Source organism: Meles meles, chromosome X (assembly GCF_922984935.1).
Source record: "Meles meles chromosome X, mMelMel3.1 paternal haplotype, whole genome shotgun sequence".
Classification (NCBI taxonomy): domain Eukaryota; kingdom Metazoa; phylum Chordata; class Mammalia; order Carnivora; family Mustelidae; genus Meles; species Meles meles.
The window spans coordinates 6,417,888-6,441,631 of NC_060087.1; the positions used below are offsets into that span (position 1 = coordinate 6,417,888).

Here is a 23,744-nt window from a genome sequence, read left to right on the forward strand (position 1 = left end):
CGGAATTAAGAAGACACAGAGCCACATGCCAGAGATACCTGACTCAGGCAGCCCAGTCTGGCAGGCGCTGTCCGGGCCTGAACCGGAAGCTGAATGCTGTGCGTTTTCCTCCTATAGATCCGGAGACTCGACGGCGAGAATATGGAACCTGAATGAGAACAGCAACGGGGGCTCCACGCAGCTCGTGCTGCGGCACTGCATACGGGAAGGAGGACACGATGTCCCGAGCAACAAAGATGTGACCTCGCTGGACTGGAACGTAAGCACCTGCTGCCGCCCGGAAGCGTCCTCAGCTCTGACCCGGCCCATGCCTTGTTGGGGCCCCACGGGGCATGAACACGGGGCCACGGGCCATGCTGCCTGCGAGCCCCCAACCCCGGGGCTGCTCTCACATTGCCGGGAGCGTCTAGCAAGGCTGCACTGGGCAGACAGCGAGCTGGGTGCTCAGCGGGCCTCCCTGGGCGCGGTGAGCCTGCTGGTTCCCCAGGGGAGCCTGCTCTGCTGGCGAGAGGTGTCGTGCGGCTCGGGAAGGGGGACCGTCTGGCTCGCTGCTCCTGCCCTGTGCGTCACACGCATGTACACGCGGGAAGCCCATGGCTCTCTGGAACTTTCCTGCGCTCTCCCTGCATCCCAAACCCCCGTGTGTGCACACGCGTTTCCGACAGCTTCCTCCAGTCTCGCCAGGTCTCCCTGGGCCTCTCAGTGTGGTGCGTGTGGGATGTCACCAGGCAGACGGGTCGCGGTGCATTTTCCTCGCTCCCCCGTCTGCCATTAGGATACCGCGCCGTGTCCGGCCAGAGCAGTGTGGGCTGAGGTCGTCCCAGGGGGCCGCTAGTCGTCACTGGCAGCCAGTGATGGGTGTGAGACGGTTCTAGCCCTGGGGCAGGGGGAGAGGCCGGCTCTGCGTGTCCTGAGCTGTGTGGCATGTGTGTTTCTGGCCCGCAGAGCGACGGGACACTGTTGGCCACGGGTTCGTACGATGGCTTTGCGAGAATATGGACCGAAGACGGTAAGCCGTGCCTCATCACGCACTGGGAGAAGACGGGCCGTGCGGTGTCATCGGACGGGAGTAGGCCGTGACCTTGAAGTCTACCTGTTTGTTGTTCCTTTACCTCACAGGCAACCTGGCCAGCACCTTAGGGCAACATAAAGGCCCCATCTTCGCCTTGAAATGGAACAAAAAGGGGAATTACATTTTGAGTGCTGGTGTAGACAAAGTGAGTATTCGCTCAAAATAGATCTTAAAAAAAGTCGCTTTGATCCATAGCTGCTGGTGTATTTTTAATCTCTGAATAACATCCGGGGGTTTTTTGTTTTTGTGTTTAATTCTGAGGCGGCCTGCTTCTCAGGAAGGCAGAAGAACTGCTTTCGGGTTGGTTGGTGTGGTTTGGGTTCCACTGTCCCTTGATAATGTGCACTCTGTGCGTATCATGCTGTTCCACAGACCTCTGTGCACAGCCCCTCCCCCCTTGCTGTGACGGCCGTCCTGCAGTGACGGAAAGAGGAAATCCCCCAGTTGGCTGTATCCAATGCTTGAGAAGCAAAGTGGCGTGGAATGCCCGAGACAGAAACCTTTCCCCCACTGAGCAGTTTTGGAAACACAAACCGTTTTCTCCCGCCTGGCTTCTGTTTCCCTAATTTGATGAGTTGTGACTTCCCATCGTGGGCTGCAGGCTTCTCTGAGAGCTGAAGGAAAGCAGGCCTGCCCACAACAGGGCACACTAGGGACAGAAACGGGGCCCGGGCAGGGTTCCTGGCTGGGTGTGACGGGATCAGGTCCGAGTGGCCGTGAGCAGCCGGGGGGCCTCCAGAAGCCATGGGCGGGCGAGGAGTGAGCAGGTGTAGGCGTCATCTGGCTCTGAGTGAGGGCCGCGCTCTCTGGGCCTGCCTCCTCAGTTGCCAAGAGCCAGGAATCAGGACCCCCCCAAGACCGTGGACAGAGTGGGTGTGTCATTCCCGGGACTCAGCAGGGACTGGAAGTTCTTGCTTTGGAAAAGTATTTGCGAGAAACGAAGCCAAAGGGGAACAGAAGCACTTCGTGTTCCTGCAGCTGTCGACCGGGTCCGAGGACTAGACTGGCGTGTGGCTTCCAGAGGGCGTCACTTTTTCCTGCTGACGTCGGGATCATTTGGAAACCTGTGACGCTGCGGGGTGCGCCTCCGGGTGCTGCCGTGAACGGACGGTAGTCGCCGCCACCTGTCCACACGGCCAAGGGCTGGGCTGCAGCCTGTACTCCCTGGCCGGTGACAGACGGCATGTGCCGACCCCAGACCAGGGGTCGCCCTCTAGGTCCGCGAAGAGTACCATCGTTCTCTCGCTCGCGCTCTAAGCCGGGAAACCTTTCTTTCACACCTGGTCGCCTTGTGCTAATGTTGAAACAAGCTGAGGGCCGTGCTTGAAACACTCACTGTTCTCCTGGAACTCCCACCCGATCGTCTGCGAGGTGGGCTAGGTCGGGTGCCACGCACACACACAATTGTCAGGTCCGCGGCTGGTCCCACTGCTGAGCGCGTTGTTGAAGTGATCGTGCAAACGATTGGCGGTCCTTCTCCAGCACGTCACTGTACACGGTGGCCCCTTCGGAGCTCCCGAGAGCGGCGGCGGCGGCCCCCATGCCAGCAGCCCCGCTTCACAGACACCCGCGCTCGCTCGCTTGCCCACGGACACTCGGGTCCAGGGTCTGGGCCCTGGACGGCTGGAACTTCTGCCTCTTGACCTCCACACCCTTGTAAACAGTTCTTTGCAGCCTCACGCCGGTGCTGGGGCTCCTTTTTATATTCCGTATCTGATTTCCCGCCTTGCTCTCAGCTGTGACTCTGCGAGGTGATGAACTGGGCAGCCAGTGAAAACGCACACTTGGGAGTGCGCTTCGTCTGTGGGCCCTGCACTCTCTGCCCCTGCGCGTTGCCCACAGCGGGAATAGTAAGAATGTTCTCGAAAGCAAGACCTAGGGAGGAAGGGCCACGGACAGGGATGCTGGTGTTGGCCTTCACTCCGTGGTTAACCTGGGAGTGGTGGCGGGAGGCTACATCCCATCTTGAAGAGGCTTCGTGTGCTTGATGTTGTGTATTGAGTGGAAACACCAACGGGAGATGGGGTGACTGCTGCGGTGCGTGACGTTGTCTCCGAGAGAAGGACCGGGCGGCTTATGGATATTCTCTCTCTCCATTGCCACGTTTGTGAGCGGCTGCAGGAAGAAGAGCGGGACATTCCACCGCACAGCAAAGTTTATTTGTCTGGGGGCGCCGGGCTGGCTCAGTCGCTGGGGCTCTTGATCTTGCGGTTGTGAGTTCGAGCCCCACATTGGGTGTAGAGATGACTTAGAATCTTAAAAAAAAAAAAAAAAAAAGTTAATTGGTTTAGAGCTGACCCGAGACTTAGAGAGCCGGATTTCAAAGAAGGTTGGTGCTCTGAGGACCCCATCTGCAGGTGGTGGGAAACATAAGCAGTTCTTCTTGCAGCAGAATTTCAAGTGCTGTGGACAGGTTCCAGCGAAGGTAGGAGTTCCAGCTGATGAAGATGTAATTCCTGCGGGGCGCCTGGGTAGCTCAGTCGTTAAGCGTCTGCCTTCAGCTCAGGTCCTGGGATCGAGCCCTGTATCGGGCTCCCTGCTCAGTGGCGAATCCGCTTCTCCCTCTCTCTCATGCTCGCTCTCAAAATCTTGAAGAAAAAAAAAAAGACCTAATTCTGGTGGTGGTCACTGAGCTGTGTCTCGTCGTTTCCCTGTCTTTCTGCCATCAGAGAGTTCCTAAGGCTTCAGGATTTACTTCGCTTTGCAAGGTGGAGATCATTTTCCCTCCATCTCTGTAGAGCGGCGAGTCGGTGGCCGAGCCCGGTGTGACACACTGCTGTGCTGTATGTCGTGTCGCATCGCGGGGCTGATGTTCAGAGCCCGTGTCACAGTCGACGTTTTCTCTAGGCCGGCGTTTAGAAAGTGCTAGAAAGCTATCTTGAGGTGCTTTGTTGCAGGTTTTTCAGCAGGACTCTGTGTTGGGGGGAGGGAGAACCCCACCAGTTGGGCAGTTTTCCAAAACTAGTCACCAGCACACACGGCTGTTGGGTTCGTAAAATGTGATCATCCGGACTGTGTAGCGTAAACCCCACACTGGATCCCAAAAATCTAGACCAGAGACCGGACGCCAGATAGCTCACGAACGTTCACATACCGATTCCGCGTTGGAACAATATTTTGGCCACATTGAACTAAACTATATTGTTAAAATCAATTTTAACGATTTCTTTTTCCTTTTAAGACTTATTTATTTGGGGGTGCCTGGGTGGCTCAGTGGGTTAAACCTCTGCCTTCGGCTCAGGTCATGATCCCAGGGTCCTGGGATCGAGCCCCGCATCGGGCTCTCTGCTCAGCGGGGAGCCTGCTTTCTCCTCTCCCTCTCTCTCTGCCTGCCTCTCTGCGTACTTGTGATCTCTCTCTCCGTCAAATAAATAAATAAAATCTTTAAAAAAAAAAAAAAAAGATTTATTTATTTGTTGGGGGGGGGGCCGAGAGCATGTATATATGAGGGGAGGGGCAGAGGGAGAGAGAGAATCTTCAAGCAGGTTCCCTACTGAGTGCAGAGCCCAAGATCACAACCTGAGCCGACACTAAGAGTCAGACACTTAAGCAACTGAGCTGCCCAGGCGCCCTTTTTTCTATTTTTCATTAATGTAATTTTGAAAAAATTAAAAATGACTTTTGTGGCTCACATTGTCTCTCTTGGTCAGTGCTGCTTTAGAAGGAAGGGGGGCTGTTCACAGTCTTTTCTAGAGAAATCTTTCTGTGAAGAATAGTTCCTAACTTCTGTCTTTTTGTTTGCGGAGCACAGACAACCATCATTTGGGATGCCCACACAGGAGAAGCCAAACAACAGTTTCCTTTTCATTCCGGTGAGTTTCTGTGGGTTTCTTTCTTCCTTTCTTTCCTTTTTTTCTTTAATTCAAAGTAGTAATTCGTAGACCTAGAAATGTCCAATAAAATAATCGTGAAAGGCGGCAGGAAGACGTCCGTGGAGTGTAGCTGGGAAGAAGATATATTTCCCAGGAGGCCTTGCTTTTAAGCTCTGCGAGGTACAGTGTCCTCGACACATGCCTGCTCGCTCGGAAGGTAAAACACACAGCAGTGAACCAGCCACAGAGCCAGTGTGGACGCCTTCCTCCTGCTGTCCCGAGGCGGGTGCTGCGTTGGGCTTCCCTGCGACTGTGCCCGGGCTCGGAGGCTCCCAGGGAGGGCTCCCCAGACTCAGAGGAGCGCGGTCCTTGGGCTGATGGATCAGCACGGAAGGACAAAGAGCAGAAGCTGCAGGCCAGGGGTGCGGGGGGGACCGCCAGGGCTCCCGACGGTCTTCTCCTTAACAAATCAGTCAGTCCACATCTCATGCCCCCCAGAAACATGTTATGACAACACACGGAGGGTCAGCTACCAGGAAAACTCACAGGGACTCTACCTGAGGCTGGTCGTTGGGGCTGGCCCCATAGGCAGCCCTGCCTGGCCTGTGTCCTCATGGCAGACTCCCGGAGGGGAAGCAGGGCTTCCACACACACACCACTGTTTGCCCAGTTTAGGCACAGAACACCATTCTTGGCCTTTAGGCAGCAGTGAGAAATCCCCGGAGGTCCAGAGTCCCAGTCTCGGGCCAAGGTCCAGCCTTGCCCGTGGGCGCTCCCACGGCGACAGCGTCAGGCCCGTGGGGGTCCGTCTGCCCCACAGAGATGTGTCACCCCTGCTCGGACCCTCGCGCTGCCTTCGTGTGTCAGGCTCCTAGCAGGCTGCGCAGGGCAGCTAGGGGTCTAGAGAGTTCTAGTTGGCCAGATTGGCGCCTGTTAGTTCACGCCGTGTGTAGCGCAGTCTTATTGTTAGATGCGGCCTCTCGAGATGAAGACAGACCACCCCCTCCCAGAAGAAAGAGACCGTTGGAAAGACCAGCTCAGGCTGGACAAAAGGGAGTGGACGCCCCTTCCCTCGACAGGAAATGTCTGTTCCTTTTTGAGGGAATCGCGGTGTGCAGAGGGAGTGTTTACTGTTCTCTCTGGGCATCTTGACGGGGAGCCTGGCGTGCTGGTGCTGGTCTGCCTCCAGGCACGGGCCCCAAGGACTCCCCTGGATGGCACCGCCCATCTCTGTACCCAGCGAGGGGCTCCAGGCAGGGGCCGTGGGGCGTCCAGGGAGCCGACGGAGCCAAAGACTCCGTGAGGCAGGACCGGGTTCTGGAGCACGGACTCCAGTCTCCTGTGACTGCCCGCGGTGCCTCAGCCGTGCTTTCTCCGATTGGGGGGCCCCTGGGGTTGCAGCTGACACCCTGCCTTTTGCAGACCTAGCACATCCCTCCTGTGGGTCCTCGTAGCCCAGGGTCCACACCGGGTTTCCAGGGAGCAGGTGCATTCTGCTGTTAGTGTGGCCATAATCCAACACCGCTCATGATGCAGAAGTGGCTGAATGGATTCAGGGTGTACATTCTCGCCGGGGGCGCGGCTCCAGACGCACGCAGCCTGGAAGTCCAGCCTACGTGGTGCGGGGCGAGGGAGGGTGTGCAGGTCACATGACAGGTTCCATCAGTAAAAGCTACTACTCGTGAACCATTACTACAGTCCAGAACATGCCCACCACCCCAGCAGGAAATCCCTTCTCTTTAAGAAGTCAGTGTCCCTACAAGCCCACCTCTGGTAATCCAGTCTGCCCGGGTCTGTGTGTGTCGCCAGGTCGCACCTCTACTCCCGAGGGCAGGGAGCGAGTGACCGTGTCCTTCACGGGGGCCTGGCGCTGTGCTGGCATAAATGCCGAACGTGTCCCGTCTCCTGTTGTCTGGGGCGACACAGTAATGGGCTCGGGCTTGTAGAAGAGCAGGGGCGCTGACCCCCGTGCTTGGAGGGAATACCTGAATCCAGCTCCGGCTTCCACTCTCCAGGGGAACCTTCGCCCCAGTGAACGTCAGTAGGATTCCCCTCACACCTCTGAGAATCGGTGTGCGGGGCGCCTGGCTGGCTCTGCGGTAAAGCGTCCGACTCTTGCTTTCGGCTCAGGCCCTGACCCCAGGGTCGTGAGATCGGGCCCCACGTCGGGTTCTACGCTCAGCAGAGTCTGCCAGCACGTTCCCTCGCTCCCTCTGCCTTCCTCCCCAATATAGTAAATAAATCTTTACGGTTTTTCAGCAGAACGTAACATTTCCGAGAGCATTTTGAAGATTTCCTGAAAGGGCTCTCCGTGGAAGGGCCGGTTCTCTCCCACCGGCCCAGGAACACCACCCATGTGTTCCTTATGTGTCGAGAGACTCCTCCCCCATAGTTCTCCCCGTCATGGGGTACGGCCCCGGGCCGGTTCAGTAAGATGCAGGTGTGGTTTGCTCTCCCCCGCACGGCAGTGTCAAGGAGAGTGCTAGAGACTGTTCGAGATGGGAAGATGAAAGGAAAAAGGAAGTGTGCTCCTTCTCAGAGCAAAACACAGGTAGTTCAGGCTTCTGAGGAGGACGCTTAGTCAGCATTTGGAAAGTCCGGATTTGATGGGTTGACCTGAGAAATGGCTTTGCCTTACTAGGTTTCCCCCTGAACACCCGGTAGGGCCGCCATGCGTCGCCCCCAGCGGGGAGCGTCAGCTTGGAGCCTAACGGCAGACGACCACTAAGCAGTCAGAAAGAACGGTTATCAGTGCACGGTGGTGGCCCCCAACGGCTGGGCAGGGCTCATGGGCATGCGGCGGAGGGGCAGAGGCCTGTGTGCGGAGCTCGCCTGCTGTGAGTCCATCTCACACGCCCTTCTGCAGGTGATGACCTTGGAGAGTGCTGGTGTGCAGCCAGACTGTAGGGGTGGGGCCGGGAGGGCGCGCTGGGAGTGTGAAGCGGCACGAGGGCGCTGTTGGTGGCGATGGCAGGTTCTAGATCGGACTGTGGCCGTGGTCGCTCAGAGTTCCCGTGTGAGAAAAGGGCCCAGCCCCCCACCCCCGCACGCCCCTCCCCCACCCACATTGTCCCGGCATCAGCTTTCTGTTACGCTGCTGTCTTGTGAGCCAGAAAATACAGCCACTGGGGAGCTGGCATGAACAGTAATGTTTCAGAATTAGACTTAAAAAAAAAAGCGAAGACAGCCAGGTTGTGCCTGGAGTAGGCCGGCTGCTGAACCTCACTGGCCCTTGTGGGGGGGGGGGGCGGAGTGCACGCGGACCCCAGATGCCTTGTTTCCCGTCACTTACACATGCTGAATGGTGAGATCATCCTGGGAGCCCCGGGGGTCTTGCCGGCAGGCGCAAGGGTTAGCGGGTGCTCATCCTTATGAGCAAGTGCTAGACACTCCCAGAACTGCCCCCCAGATCGTCCCGTTTCCACGAGCGTAGGTTGCATGCCCTGAATGCAGAGGGCAGCCCAGGAATTGGGAAAGCGCGGGTGCGGTGTTGTCGGCAAGAGCCGCTGCGGCCTTAGCTCTCCGTCTGGCTCGGGGCCTCATTCCTCGGACCAAGTGGGATCGGTTCCTTCCTTCTGCTATGCCGGGCCAGGGAGTGTGCTGGGAATCGTGGGCTGCATTAATGGGTTGCAGGAGATTTTTAAAAATCAGGATATCTTGAACATAGGAAATGTTTTTGATCTCGTCGTCTCTTCTTCCCATCTACAACAAATCCCGTCAGCCCACCGCTAGGATATTTCTGGAAGTAGCAAGGTCTAAGAGCAGGCAGTGCGCGTTCTGAGGAACCCCTTCTCCCCATGTTGGGCATCCAGAGACTCTGGAGGCCACAGGGCACAGCAGCTGTCGTGGTGTCTCCCAGAGCCATCTGCCCGGTGCCCCAGACGTGCACGGAGAGGTCTTCGCGCTCTGGGCACATTCTCGTATCGTGTCAGCAGCCAAGGCTTCTTGACTCCGCTGCTGGTGGTGTTCGGTCAGCTGAGCTGTGTGCACCCGTGGTCAGCGCAGGTGTCCCCCTGTCCCCTGCCCCGCAGCGCCCGCCCTGGATGTGGACTGGCAGAACAACACGACCTTCGCCTCCTGCAGCACCGACATGTGCATTCACGTCTGCAGACTCGGCTGCGACCGCCCGGTCAAAACCTTCCAAGGACACACAGTGAGTGTGACTCCTGGCGACGGGCCCCCGCTTCCTGAGAGGCTGCCTTTTGGCATTGCTGGGGGCTGGATTCACCCCACTGTGGGCAGGCAGCAGCCCCAGGACCGACCCTGAGACGAGGCAGGGGCTCGATTCTGCTGGGAGGACTTTTTAAAGTGGCTGCTCTGAAAACGTGCAGAGACGTAAGGGAAACGGTGCCTGTAATGGGCGAGTGGATGGGGAGCACTGGCAGCAGGTGGGAGACTGCGGGGCTCCCAGAAATGAGCTGATTTATAGAATGGCTAGAAGCCCGAGCGGACTTTCTCAGAAAGGCTTCGTGACCCATGGGCTATACGAAGCTGGTATGTGCAGTGGAGAGAGGGGAGAGAGAGAACACACAAATCGTCTGAAGCCTTAACGGCCACTTTTCCTAAATGTGGTGGAAAACACCCGCACCTGATCCAGGAAGCTCCGAGGCTCATCGAATTCCTTGGTGTGGGGCACAGCGGATCCTGGTCGCTTTTCTGGACCAGATCCCTGGAGCCTCTGAACCACCCCCCCACCCCGCCCCCAGCCCTCCTGGGAGACCTGCCTGACAAACACCGGTGTCCTCAGCACCCCCTCTTCCAGCGTCTGCCCCCCAAGGTCACGCTTCTGGAGCGCAGGCCTCAGCAATCCCGTTACCATCTCGTGTCTCTAAACTGACGCCCCCTCTTCATGTTTCCTGTCTCTCCCTCTCTCCCCTGACGCTACACTCTCTCCAAACTTTCAGTAGAGGTCTTCGTGGCTTCCCGTTGTCCCTCATAGGACTCACCCCCATAACATTTGTAAATGGGGCTTCTCGCCGCTCTCCATCTCGCATGAGACACAAGCTAAATGTAGTTTTTCCTCCCGAGACCGCGTGGGACATCCCTGGATGTGAGCCATCCCTGGGTGCCTCCTGGGAATCGTGGCTTGAGTTGCAGAAGTGCAGAGAGAAAACGCCACCGTGGGCGGAGCTGGGGCCCACCTCGAGGGGTCTAGCTGGGGCCAGTCAGTGGGCCTGGCTCCACACTCCTGGGCACAGAGAGATGAATCCATAGGGTCTCCTCAGTGGCTGTGGCCAGAGCCCCCAAGGCCGCCTGTGCTGGCTGAGCCCGTCCCCGGGACAGTGCCTTCCTTGGGCCCCGGGTTCCCGTGGGGTCCGGCATGCACGTTCTCGTGCATACGTGTGAGCACACACGTACACACACCCGTCTCTAGTCCAGCGGCTCCGTCCGCCCTTCGCCCACCCAGGAGGCTGCTCCTGGGCCTCCTGGGTGTCCTTCCTCCCTTTTCCCCACGCCGTCCACGGTCCATACTGTGTGGAACAGACATGGCCTTGTCGCTTTTCCACGTCATGCCGTTCAAAGCTCAGTGTCCTTAACAAGTAATATGACCATAAAATTTATCCAGATCAGAGGACTTCAGAGTGGGAAATTATTAATTGTGGGTCTGAAATCAGGCATTTGTCAGGCTGGGATGACAGGCATGAGTGGGACCCTACACGGGCTGTAGTGATGCTGCTGGAAAGCAACGAGACCCATGGTCTTGCTCCCACCAGCCCTCGCCACGGCGCCCACTCCAGGCCCGGCGCCTCACCGCCACCTCCGTACGGAGGCACAGCCGGGTCCTTTAGAAACAGCCCTGCCTCGGGGGGCCTGGGCCTGCACCCTGCGGGATTCGGCCTCGGGGTCATCCGGTCCCCAGGACTGGCAGGCTGGCTGCAGCCTCTTTGCTTTCTGTCCCCCACAGCGCGCTGCAGCTGCTCTCTGGAACTTTCTGCCCGTGCCGGGCTGTGGCACCAGGCTTACTTGCTGTTTGCTCTTGATTTCTAGCCCCTTGCCCCCCCCCCTCAGAGATTTTGTTTACGGGTGTATTCCTAACAGTTACCCCTGGTTCATGTCGATCCCGTCTTCACCCTGGATGAAAGAAACCCTCCTGTGTAGCTGAGCTCTTAAACCTTTGCCTTCCACCGCCCGCTGTCCCAGCACGAAGAGAGGGGTCTTGTAATGGATTCAGACAGGAGGCAGCTGCGGTATTAAACTGTGTAGGGGCGCCTGGGTGGCTTAGGGGGTTACGCCTCTGCCTTCGGCTCGGGTTATGATCTCAGGGTCCTGGGATCTGAGACCTGTGCCAGACTCCCTGCTCAGCGGGGAGCTTGCTTCCCTCTCTCCATGTGCCTGCTGCTCTGCCTACTTGTGATCTGTCAGATAAATAAAATCTTTTGTTTTAAAGATGTATTTATTTGACAGAGATCACAAGTAGGCAGAGAGGCAGGCAGAGAGAGGGGGGGAAGCAGGGAGCCTGATGCGGGGCTCGATCCCAGGACCCCGAGATCATGACCCAAGCCGAAGGCAGAGGCTTTAACCTGCTGAGCCACCCAGGCGCCCCCAAAATAAATGAAATCTTTTTAAAAAAATGAAAGCATGTAGGAAAGCGATTTTCAAAGTTCCATTTAGGGTAACCAGGGTCTTAACTCGTTTTCTGCACTGCCGTGCATTGAATGTAAATTCATCGGACTCCCTAGGAGTGATTTTCTTTTCTTAGAGAAACGTAGCTGAGGGCGCCTTTGGTGTCCCGCTGTGCTCGTATGGAAACGTGGAAGGCAGCGAGAGAAAGGAAACTGACGGGAAAAGCAGCAAGTCCGTGGTTTCCCGTGGGCTCCTTTGAGACGGGGCCTGAATGCAGGCTCTTTGTGGCACAGACGAGGCCCTGCTGCCCCCTGCTGGAAGGTCCTGGTACTTGCTCACACGCCTTTTTCTCTCAAACCCCTCGCTCTTTCAGAACGAGGTCAATGCCATCAAATGGGACCCTTCCGGAATGCTGCTGGCGTCCTGCTCTGACGACATGACGTTAAAGGTAACGCAGTCCAAGAGGACAGGTGTCTGATCCGGGACAGCCGCGCACACTCGGTACTGAGCTCGCGTTCCCTGCTTTTCCGCGGATGACCCTGTGCCCGGCCCTCTCTCTGCCTCTGTGCTCTGTCCCTGTTTCTGACTGGACGTCACTGGCCTGCAGCTAACTCCTGTTGATGTGTTGAGGGTCCTGCGGACACGCCTTCCCTTCCCCATGGCCTTGCTCATAGGCGCGGCCGTGTCACAGGAGCCCGTGGCGTGAGTGATGGCCAATGGCACCTGGCCGGAGAGACGGCATTTGCTCACACGGTCCCTCTCCCGTTCTCCAGATCTGGAGTATGAAGCAGGACACGTGCGTCCATGACCTTCAGGCTCACAGCAAAGAGATCTACACCATAAAGTGGAGTCCCACCGGGCCCGCTACCAGCAACCCAAATTCCAACATCATGCTAGCAAGGTAAAGGACAGCCGGCCCCCAGCCCCGGGTGCTGTTCCTAAAGGCAGAGCCAGTCGTATGCAGAGAGAACGGGAGATTTTGCTGAGGTGTATGGCCAATTCGTGGGTGCCCTTCCAAGCTAAGGGACACGGTGAGCTCGCTTTGAACGTGCCCAGAACACGGAGGTGACACCTGACTTGAGGTAGGGACCGTTTGAACCATGAGGCTGGCAGGAGGCGCCGATGTCCAGGCTCCGAACTCTGGGCTTTGGTGAAGGTTCTTGTTAAGACAGAGCAAGGAAACGGAGCTCAGTGTGGACATCGGGCGTGGTTCCTTGGTTCCCCTTCCAGCAGCAGGAGGGGAGCACCGGGAGCAAGGATACAGGGCTCCCCAGCTCCAGCCAGACCTGACCAGCCTGATAGAGTGATGGCCGTAGGGCCGCAGCACTGGGAGGACTGACATGGCCAGAACTGGGGCTCGCTCGAGAGGCAGGAGGGAACGTTGAACTCTAGGTGCTGTGTTTTCAAAGGAGCATTTAGGAGACGAACTGAAGAGATTCTGAGACTTTATGCCAGGGTCACCGGGCGTCTGGAGACCGCAGTCGGAAGCAGTGTGGGAGAGAGGCGACTTGGCGGGGATGTTCCGGGACCTGCAGCAGCCTGGGGCTTGCTCAGGCTGTGGTGGGGAGGGGACTTGTGGGCACAGGGAACGGGTGGCAATCAGGGAGAAGGTACACATTTGCGATGTAGCAGTGGGGTGCGCAGCCTCGCCGAGCAGTGAGGACTCCCATTTGCTGCAAGTGCTTGACCCAGGACCATCGCTTAGAAAGTCCTGGAAGGGAGTCCTACATCCGCGGAGATCCTAGGACCACAAGAACACGACAGCCATAATTCCTTTATTTCTGGTCAGTGTCCTAAATGCGGTGCGAAAGAACACACCGCCATCGGTGTTGATGGCCCGGAAGCTACTTCCATGTTACGCGGTACCGAGGACCAGCATAAATGGTCCTTTTAGGGAACGGGTAGGAGGGGAAGGTACCTGCGGAGAGACACGATGCCAGGGAACAGCCATGGCCTGTGTTGTCCTTTCACGGTGGAAATATTACGAGAGCATTTTAGAAAATACGGTAATTATGCTATAGAAGTATTTATCATTTGTATCTGTAGGAAATGCAGTGAGAAATTCGTGTGGGTATCAGCTTGTGTCCCTAGTAACGGAAGGGAGGGAGGAAGGAAGGAAGGAAAGATGTGTTTGAGAACCATGGCCTTGTTTTCAACACATCTGACTCAGGTTTTGGGGGAGTCGTGCCCGTTCGTTGTCTCCAGACACATAAGAGCTTGAAGGAGGAGCTCGTGCTCCCCGTCAAACGTCTCAGGGAGGCGGAAAGTCCACCGGGCGTCTCCGCGGTGACGTGCTGTCTCCCGCCCGCAGTGCTTCGTTCGACTCCACGGTGCGGCTGTGGGACGTGGAGCGGGGGGTGTGCACCCACACGCTGACCAAGCACCAGGAGCCCGTCTACAGTGTGGCCTTCAGCCCCGATGGCAAGTACCTGGCCAGCGGCTCCTTTGACAAGTGTGTGCACATCTGGAGTACTCAGGTAACGCGATTCCTGTGACCCCGGCCTTGCCGAACGGAGGGCCTAGACAGCATTTCCGGGGACCCGGGCTGGGGGCAGCAGCTGGGGAGTTGGAGCTTAGTAAGGATGAGTTGCCGCGGGCGAAGGCGTGGAGCCAGCCCTCCCTCCGCGGGCAGACCCCCGGCTCCGGGCCACGTGCCCTGTGCTCCGTGGGGGCTGCAGGTCTTCTCCCCAAGGGTTACCCCCATCTTCTACTTGTTCAGCTTCCTGGCATCAAACACGGCCCGCCTCATCCTTGTCTCGGGCACGGGCAGGTGCAGAGACGCAGCCCTGCGGATGCTGAGGTTGGGGGGTAAAGGGGCGTCCCCATCCGAGGTTTCCGGGAGCCAGCGAGCTGGGCCGAGGCCAGCCCTGACCTCCCCTGCACCGCACCACATCCCGTGGCCCCCGGAGCAGACGAAGGAGTCTGAAGGAGCGCCGGTGTGCTGTGTTTGTGCCATTGTGTTTGGGTAGCAAAGCACAGGCCAGTAATGGGTTGTCTCATTCTCAGAACGGAAAGGAGACGGTATTTGATTCAGTGTAGCCACTGGAGGTCTCTCTGGCCATGCCTGAGGACAGCGAGATCTGAACACAGACACTAGAATGGACAGGAACTCGCAGAGTACAGAGTACTGTTTTGGGCAGTCAGCTCTTGGTTCTCCTCCTGGAAGGAGACGGTGGTATGGTGGGAGTCCTTGAAAATAGGCTGCAGTCCATTTTGTTGGATCTCAGGATGGATCCGATGGCTTCCTTGCTCCCCTTTTTGTGTGCCCTACCCTCTTGCTTCCCTGGGCTCAGCTGACATTCGGGTGTCTCAAGTCCATGTCTCTCCCCCTTGGGGCAGGAGGAGGAAGTGGTGGATGGGCCAAGGTAATGAGCATAATGAGACCCCAGGCTTCCCGGGGACTGCCTTATGTAAGCCACACTCTCTTATGGAAGGAGAGGCGACAGTGGGCCCTTTGTGGAGTCAGCCTGACGCCAAGCCGAGCCTTGCAGCCTTGGTTGGATAGGCCTCCTGGAGAACACATCCCAGGGCCAGCGTGCCAGAGCCCCTTCATGAAACACTTCCCAGAAGTCCTGCTGGACGGATCTGTAAAGTGACATCAGTCCTTAGGTGCTGTCTGCTGTCAGAAACTCGTCAGATCCAATCCTCCCCTCTGTATAAATCACAACACTCTTGGAGACATTTTATTTTTGTAAAGATTTTATTAAATAGTCTAATAGATTTTTTTTCGAGAGAGAGAGAGAACGAGAGGAAAAGAGCGAGCAAGAGAGCCGAAGTGGTGGGGAAAGACAGACGGAGAGGGAAAAGCAGACCCCCACTGAGAGGGGAGCCCGATATGGGGCTTGATCCCAGGACCCTGAGATCATGACCTGAGCCAGAGGCACATGCTGAACAGAGTTGAGGCACCCAGGCGCTTCCGTTTACTTTTTTTAATTAAACTCTCCACCCAACATAGAGCTTGAACTTACGACCCCATGGTCATCGGTCATATTGTCCGCTGGCTGAGCCAGACAGGCACCCCCTCTCAGACTTCTGTTTTAGAGAGAGAGCTGGAGAGAGTACAGTGGGGGGAAGGGCAGAGGGAGAAGCAGGTTCCCAACTGAGTGGGGAGCCCAATGCGGGGTGCCATCCCAGGACCCTGGGACCCTGACCTGAGTCACCCAGGCGCCCTCTTTGAGACATTTTAAAGCTCACTTTAATTCTCCATGAGATGGGTCCCCTCTAAACACAAACCTGGAACACTGTTGACTTCTCCCTTCCTGGTTCCCGTCTCCCAGGAACAGCTGCCCCCGTCTATGAGGCACCAGGGTCGCATGGCCTGCTCTGTCTGGGCGAGGCCAGGGCCGCCGTACATCATGTACACTCCCAGGGGTAGGATGTCTGAGAGGCAGGATCTGCAGCCACTAGAAAGTTCCGTGAAAAATGTTGGGACTTGTGTGTGTCTGGAGGGACCGGCTGTGCGTGATGTCACGGTGCAGCAGCGGCTCGGGGTGCGCCCAGAGCAGTGGCTCGTGCTGGCGTGCCCGTGCACCACACGCGCCTGCCCGCTAGTAACGGCGGCTTTGCTTTGCAGACCGGGAGTCTCGTGCACAGCTACCGAGGCACCGGCGGCATCTTCGAGGTGTGCTGGAACGCGCGCGGGGACAAAGTGGGCGCCAGCGCGTCCGACGGCTCTGTAAGCGGCCCCCGCGGCTGGTGGGCAGGGCGGGGCGAGGGTGGCAAATGGAAAAGCTGGGTGGTGGGCGGTGGACAGCTGCCTGCAGTGGCCGGGGGCTGTGATCGGGGTGGCCTGGCACACAGCGGGTGTGGAAGGAATGTGTCTGGGGTGAAGGAAGCTTCTGGGCTGGAACCCACAGGGCGGGCCCCGTGTGAGCACGGCCCACTCCTCCTCCCTCCCGGGTCGTCACTCTGCTTCACATTCTCAGGGAAATTGGCGATTCTCAGCTGTGGGCGTTCTGTCCCCTTGAGGACGCTGGGCGACGGCCCCCACCGCAGGGAAGCGGCTGGCCCTCCGTGGCGCTGGGGCTGAAGCTGAGAAACTCCTGCCTCAGTTCCATCCTGGTGCCCCTGACCTGGGCCCTGGGGTGGTAAAGGCATGGCCTTTCCTTCCCCAGGTCTCCTGGCTCCCAGTGGTCCTGTTCTGGTCCCATGAGATGGCTCGCGTTTTGAGTCATTCCTGCACTTCAGCTCCGAGGCAGGGGGGCAGCAGGGGACAGGCTTTCCGAGTGTCAGCGTGGGCCCCCACTGCTCCCAGCGTGCGTGTGCTCAGGCTTCTCATCTGCCCCATTACATAAGCGTCCACTGCCATTTGTTCCCAGCACTGCCCTTGACCTGACTTTTCCGTGCAGTGCTGTTTGCTGGGGATTGGTAGGTCACGTGCTCAGACATCGGCCTCTTACTCAAGTTCTCTGAATCTTCGTGACTGTGTGCCAATTAAACTTTATTTACAAAACACAGATGCCGGGCCACATTCGGTCCAAGGGCTCAAAAGGCATCCCGGTGTTGTCTGTGAAAATAACAGGCACTTCTGTTTCCTTTAGGTGTGTGTTTTAGATCTTCGGAAATAAACACAAACTATTTCAGAAAAGAAATCTCACGGACCAGCAGTGAACGTGTGAGGTCGCAGCGCTCGCCAGACACAGTCTACCCACTCCGAAGCTGGACGAACTTGACTTGCATTAGAGTGTACTTGGAAATCAGCTCATCCCTGCCCACGGGAGTCTCTATTTTTTCGTAACCTTCATCAAGACGTTTAAGACAGAAACACACAGTCCTATCGAAGGGGGAAAGAACGGTTTCCACCCACAGCACTCAGCCTGGGAAGCACGAAGCCACCAGCTCAACGGCGTGTGGTTTGGTTTCCATCCAGAACAGGCTCTGATGGCCGAGAGGAGAAAAGGAGGAGGGAAGAAAGGAAAAGGAAAAAAACAAAAAGCTGTGCCAAAAAAAAGGAAAAACGAGAAAAATGCTGTGATAAACCAAAAGGGGGGGAGGGGACTCTCCCCCACGTGGTGGGTTTTTCCCTAAGAATTTGGACACTACAGTTCTCACACAGGATGTTCAAAGACCAGTTTGTACCGATGAAATGCGCGACTTTGTAATCCCAACACTTTCTATTTTCTAGAACCTTCTTTGTCCGGTGGTTTTTCTATTGGCTGGAATCCCGTCGTCTGAGGGCCTTCGGTCTGAGGTGGAAACTGTCTGGTTTGTTGCTTCTTTCCCGTTGTTCGCCCCCACCCCCGCACCCCTTCCCCAGCTCCGTGTGGTCTTGGTGTGCCATCCAGCCTTGCACGGGCCGCCTTGCGGACGCCGCGACGGAATCTTGGACGGACGGCTGTCCCCCCCCGCCCCCCGCCCCTCGCTCACTCTCTCTCTGTCCCGTTCCACAGTTGCTTCGGATCTTCGGTCTCAAGGGCACTTTCGGCGCATACTAAGTGCTTTATGTAAGCAGGCGGGGCAGGGGGACTTTTTACAGGAGAAAAAAATACTTATAAGAGAGAGAGCCTGGAGTATTTTTGGAAAAAAAAATATTTTTATGTTAAAACAATTTTAAAATCCTAAAAATGGCCATCAGACATAGAGAGCTTTGTGTGATTCATATTTTAAACAAATTCTAGGAAGACACAGGCAGGGTCTGAGGTCGCTTTTTCCTTTCCCTTCAGCTTTGTGAACGGTGGTTAGAAGTGTGGGTGGGAAAGTTCGGTCCCGTGTGTGGGTGGCGAGCTCGCCCTCCCGCCGGAGAGAGAAAGCCCAGCGCCTCCTGGTTTGGACACGAGCCCTGCACCTCGCCGGGGCGCAGGCCCCCAAAGCCGGCGGGAGAGCGGGACGGCAGCGCCCTCTGACCCCAAGAAGCATTCCCCAAACCAGATGGCATCGAAGACGCCATCCCAGCTTGCAGCTGGGCCCAGCGTCCCCTCACCAGCTCGTGGGCGGCGCTACAGAAACCGAGAGCAGGGTGGCCCGTCCTTGCCACGCGGACATAAAAGGCTCCAGGATCTCCCCTGGTCTCCCAGTGACAGAAACGAACGGGGAAGGCAGATGCTTGGTCCTGGAGGTGAATTACATAGGTAGAAACGTCACTAATGATTTCTGCTGTCTTCATAATTTCTTTCTCCCGCAAGAGAATAGGAGAAAGATTTTTTTTTAATGAGTCTTTTTACTGTTTTTAAAAAATTAAACATGGCTTTGTGTTCCTAGAGGAGTTTCCTTTCATTGGATCAGGTGACCTTTGTACTCTTGTCATAACCGGACACGGACCTAGTTTTTCAGTGAGCAGCGGGGAAGGAGTGGAAGAGAAGGCCCTTCGCCACCTGTTTCCCGGCGGGCACAGGAAGGGATGAGGAAGGGGTCCTGTCGTGGGCAGGCGTCTGTGGGTCGCGTGTCGCAGCAGTGACACGGGAAGTCCGTCAGAGGGTGGCACCCATCCACGCCGCGGAAGCCCCACGGGCAGGGAGGGCCCGCGCTCCCTGCGCAGCTTGCAATGGGCCGGGCCCGGCTACGAGACCGGAGAGTGCTCAGCCTTCCCGGCTCACTAACTGGCTTGGACAGCGGAGTTCCACGCACCCCGGCTGCGCGAGACCCAGAAAGTGCTCTGTGGACGACGTGGGGATTTCATTCAGGCTCTGGTGCCTCAGTGCTTAGCCTAGGGCTCCAAGTCCTGCACACTCCTCACTCCCCTCTTTGGAGAGAGCAGACGGGGACTTGCTGGCCCCAAGGCGTCCGTCCTTGGGTTTGGGACGCGGTTCGCTGGGGGTCCAGACCAACACCGTCTCGACTCCCTGTGCAAGGTGCCGTGCACCTGTACAGAGAGTACGTTGTTGAGAGGAGCCCCGTGGTCGGGACATCCTGGAAGGGGTTCACTAGGTAATCTTCACAGGGAGGTCGGGAGCCCGGGCGTCAGCCTCCGGAGGACACTCAGCCACTTGGGAACCAGGACGTAGGAGCCAAGGGCTACAAGGCCTCGTACGCCACAGGCTTGACCCCTGTGTGCAGGAAGGAACGAAGCTGGAGAGGACGGAGGCCAACGGTCCGCATCCCCGGCTGCCCCGAGCCGCCACGGCACAGGCTCCCCACGGGCCTGAACAGGGACCAACCGTGAGCGCGCGGCCCCTTCCGTCCAGCCCCGCCCTCGGCACGACGACCACCATCCGTGGAGCCTCCCACGTTCGCCCTGTGGCCAGGAAGCCGGTAGAGCCCCCTCTGTCCTCACGGGATGGCCCGTGGGACAACGCACTGTTGGTCCTTGCTGACGGCGCTGAGACGCGGGTAAATGCTTCTGTCTCTGAGACCAGATGGAACCTTGGTTCTGCAATCACAGTAACACGGCGCTGCTGCCCAGCATCCGTGGTTGGGTTTCAAGTGACCAAGAGCGCGTTCCACAGGCCCACCCGGCAAGGGGATGCTGCCCTGCGGCGGGGGCTGGGAGAGCCAGCCGGGACAGGGCGTGCAGCCGCTGACCCCACACGGCACCCGGGACGTGACGTTTGTCTTGTCTTTCTGAACCGAGATCACGGAGCCAAGTGAAGTGCACTTTGTCAGATGTAAGGGTCTGCTTTGTAGTTATTTTTAACTTTCTGTTCCACCTTTTTCTTTTTTAAATCGTGTTTCTTGTCAAACGCAGAAATGTTCCTTCCGCCACTCACTGAGGTTTTGAATTCTGGCTTCTGCGGTTTTTATTGTCTGTGTCAGACGTACAGCCAGATGTGGTCCCCTGTCTGCGTCTTCTCGGTCCCGTCCCATCGCATCCGCCCGTCCTGTCCTCCGGCCCACTCACCCTCACGCGCTGAGAGTCACCGTGTGCATCGTAGCTCTTTTGTTTCCAGAGAGAATCAACCGATCATACTCAGTGTCTTGAATAAATTGCTCTATTTTGATATTAGAGAACCTGGTGGGTGTGCTTTCTTGCTCTCGCGGGGTGGACCCTAGGCCCAGGTTGACACGGACGCACAGAGACCAGATTCTGCGTTTTCCCAAGGAAACAAGTCGCCTGCGTCCCTCCAGGGTCCCTCTGGTGGATGGGACCGTGGGAACAAGCGCCCGGTGCGGGAGGAACCGCAGCCTGGCCACAGCCAAGAGCTCTGCCGTGCGGGCACGTTTCCACGGGTCCCGCCTTCACTGTGTCACCTGGGGCTGGCGGCTAGAAACCGTCCCAGCAGAAGGGTCTCGGCAGTGGGTCTGGTGGGGTCTGAGTTCCAGGGAATGGCTTCGAGCCACGCGGAGAACCCCGAGTCACAGCACGCGGGGGACTGCACGATGCACACAAACCTCCGGCAGAGGCTGACCATCTGGTCTGTGCCACGCGCCGACAGCTGCTGACGTGACTTCGGTCGGTCGGCGGGCGCTGCAGAATGACGGGGCATTGCTGTCGCCACGATTACAAAGGAGACGGGTGGGGAGGGGCGGCGCAGAGCTGTTCAAGCACTTCTCTGCCGGCCCAGTCTCCGAGAAGGTCACGGCGCCCTTCCCGCCAACTGCAGCGTGCCCCTGCGCCGGATCGCAGCACACAGCTCGGCCCGGTGCCAAGCACGGCCGTGGGAAGAGCACAGGGCACGTCGGGATCCCGGGGATGGAGGTGGCGTGACGTGTGGCTTTGGGGGAAGCCACAGCCTTAGACGGGGCAGTTCACACCGGACGGGACATGCCCTCATCCTGTGTCAGGCAGCTGCACCTCGCGGTCACCCGACCGAAATTCACGTGCGTCACACCCTGACGCGGCTGCCCACGGCTCCTACCGCGCTCCTCGTGTCGTGGGGAAGGCGTCCGGGCGCCGGGGGCTGCGGGTGCCGCTGACGGAGAGCGGGACGGGGGAACCCGCGGAGCGCTGGGGGCGTGGCGGGATGTTGCTTTTTCCCAGTCCCGCTCCCGCTCCTCTGAACGTCTCATCCACGACAAGGTAAGCCCCGCCGGGGGACGTGTTTCCACGCGCAGCAGGACGGGGACAGGCCGGGGAGAGGGCGGGGCGCTGCTCTGCGCACTGTCACCTGCCGCGGACACTCGGACGCTCCGGAGAAGGGCTCAGACGAGGAACCCGCGGTTTCCGAGAGCGCCCAGGCCGACAGCCGGGGGCGGGGGGAGTCCACGCAGATGAGACCCGTAGACGAAGGGGAGGGGGTGTGAGCAGGGTCCTCAGAGGGACCTGGAAGTGTGACGAGCCAGAGGCCTCCTGCGCTGCCAGGGAGCTCGAGTCACGCAGGAGCCGCCGCACGTTCCCGCCCAAACCGCAGCCCCAGCCACGGGCGCCGCCACACGTCCAGCCCAGCCAGGCTCGGGGTTCCCCGGCCCCGCCGCGCCTTTCTGAAAACCTCCCTCCCCGCGCCGTCCCGGCTTTCCCGGCCCTGGATCGCGGCCCCTCGCGCCCCCCGAGGTCTCCAGCCCCGGCCGGCCGGGGAAGTGCTTCGAACCGGGCCGCCCACCGCCATCTCGTCTCGTCCTCTGTCTGCGGGCGCCTCTCCTCACAGCGGAGCCGCTCGGGCTCCGCACGCGTCCCCGGAGCGTCCAGGGCTCGCTCGGTGCCCGCCACTGGGGTGTGAGGAGGGACGCGCCTTCTGGCCCCCACCCGCCGCCCCAGCTGTGAAGCAGACCCGCGGCCCCGCCGTCTGGCGCGCTCCTGAGCCCGACTGCGCCGCGGCCAGCCAGAAGGAACGAAGCAGGACACGGGCCCTCCGAGGGCTGTCGCAGCCAGACCTGGCGGCCACACGGGCAAGCAGCGGCTACGGGCCGGGTCGCATGCGGGGAGCTGCCCACGGCTCACAGCGGCCCGCGGCCGGCCTCCCAGACACGCTGCTGTCGCTGCTCCCCGCCCTGGTTCTGCCCTGGCCTGTCGCGGGGGGCGCGGCGGCCGGGTCCCCTGTCCTGCTGCAGGCGTGCGGAGGCCAGGGGAGCGAGCAGCGGGCATCTCGGCGTCCGCGGTGGGGGTGGGCTGGCCTCAGGCCGGGGCGGGGGAGGCCTCTCGCAGAAGGGGGGCTGCGGACGCCGGCGGAGACGGGATGTGAACACGGAGTAAGAAGGCAGCCGCACGTGGACATGGGAAGCTCCGAGATGCTTCGGGTCACGGTCGGTCCGCCCCTAGGAGCGCACGGCCCTGGGCACCTGACCACAGTCCAGCCGTGCCCGGAGTCCCCTCTGCCAGCAAGCGACTCTCCGACAGTACAACTCTAGAAGCTTCTAGAAGCTTTTCTAAAGCAACTGGGAGTCGGCGGGCACGAAGGGAGGGGTCACGTGGCGGAGCTGCCTGCGGCGTCCGGAGGCATCGGCGTCTGGGTTTCGTGCACAGGGACCCACCGGCTGGCCACTCCCGGGCGCGCTAGACACTTTCGCCCAGAAATAAAAATGTGCTTAACGCTTCGAAGCGTGCACAGATTCCTGCTGACGGAAAGATTTCTGCCCACGCGGCAATCGACGGCGGGTTCCCAGGGTTGCTCAGACCATGTCCCCGCGCAGCCATCGGTCCTGTGCCGTGCGCACAGGACCGATGGCTGCGCGGGGGACACAGACCTGGAGCCTGAATGGCGCGAGCGCAGCCGCCGCAGTCCTCCTGCAGCCCCCCGGCACCCCCCACCCGGCCATGTCCACACTGGGCTGGAGAGCACCACGCACAGGGGATCGGACAGGAGCACGCGAGCAGGCGGGGGGCTCGGTTTCAGCTGCGCTCGTTTATTCACTCGAGTTCCGAAGCCCGGATCTGCGCGCCCGTCGCCGGCGGCCCCCTCGGGACAGCGAAGGGCCACGAGCGTCCGGGGAAGCCGCTCCCCTTGCGCTCCCGACCATGTTCGTGGATCCTCTCGGCAGAGACTTCTCGGGAGGAAACCCGGACGGGGTGGGAACAGCAGATCTGGGGGCAGGACACAGTTCTGAAGACCGAGAAACGGGCTGAGAGCGTGCCCTCTGCACGCCCGTCCCACCCCTCACAGGTCTCCCCGGGGCTGGGGAACGGACTCAACTTCCCTTTCGTGGCGGGGCTCGCGGGCGACATGGATTTCAACTGTGCTGGCCTCAGAACCTGGGGAGGAAAAGAGAAAAGCCTGTGACGGTGCCGCCGTCTCGGAGTGGCTCTGGTCGGCCACCGGTGCACGACCCGCGGGCACCTTCAGCCCTCGTGTCCTTTCTGCCAGGCCTCCGCACCGTGTGTGCCTGGGCCAGACCTCAGGGCAGCCTGTGGCCCGAATGCGCACCAGCGGTGCACACGGCGCCGCTTCGGAGCCCTGTGCTGTCGGACGGGAGAGCGCGGGATCGCGGCCCGCTGTGACCATGGGGGCAGCTGCCGCAGGGGGCGCTGCCTTGGCCAACAGGACCCCACG

The 23,744-nt window shown here is 59.1% G+C and overlaps 2 protein-coding genes across 15 annotated transcripts in view; one reads left to right on the forward strand and one right to left on the reverse strand.

The window, feature by feature from the left end:
- TBL1X (transducin beta like 1 X-linked) overlaps positions 1-17,352 on the forward strand; it is a 197,217-nt gene extending 179,865 nt beyond the window's left edge. For all 8 annotated transcript variants that reach the window (XM_045996463.1, XM_045996465.1, XM_045996461.1 and 5 more), the window contains 10 exons: positions 118-259; positions 946-1,009; positions 1,120-1,217; positions 4,824-4,884; positions 8,916-9,037; positions 11,822-11,896; positions 12,222-12,349; positions 13,760-13,925; positions 16,022-16,123; positions 16,989-17,352. In XM_045996463.1, the coding sequence (XP_045852419.1) occupies positions 118-259; positions 946-1,009; positions 1,120-1,217; positions 4,824-4,884; positions 8,916-9,037; positions 11,822-11,896; positions 12,222-12,349; positions 13,760-13,925; positions 16,022-16,123; positions 16,989-17,015 (985 nt within the window). In that variant the 3' untranslated portion in view covers positions 17,016-17,352. The remainder of the gene's footprint in view (positions 1-117; positions 260-945; positions 1,010-1,119; positions 1,218-4,823; positions 4,885-8,915; positions 9,038-11,821; positions 11,897-12,221; positions 12,350-13,759; positions 13,926-16,021; positions 16,124-16,988) is intronic.
- Positions 17,353-17,638: 286 nt separating this feature from the next.
- GPR143 (G protein-coupled receptor 143) overlaps positions 17,639-23,744 on the reverse strand; it is a 68,082-nt gene continuing 61,976 nt past the window's right edge. For all 7 annotated transcript variants that reach the window (XM_045996472.1, XM_045996476.1, XM_045996471.1 and 4 more), the window contains one exon: positions 17,639-23,446. In XM_045996472.1, coding sequence (XP_045852428.1) covers positions 23,352-23,446 — 95 coding nt within the window. In that variant the 3' untranslated portion in view covers positions 17,639-23,351. The remainder of the gene's footprint in view (positions 23,447-23,744) is intronic.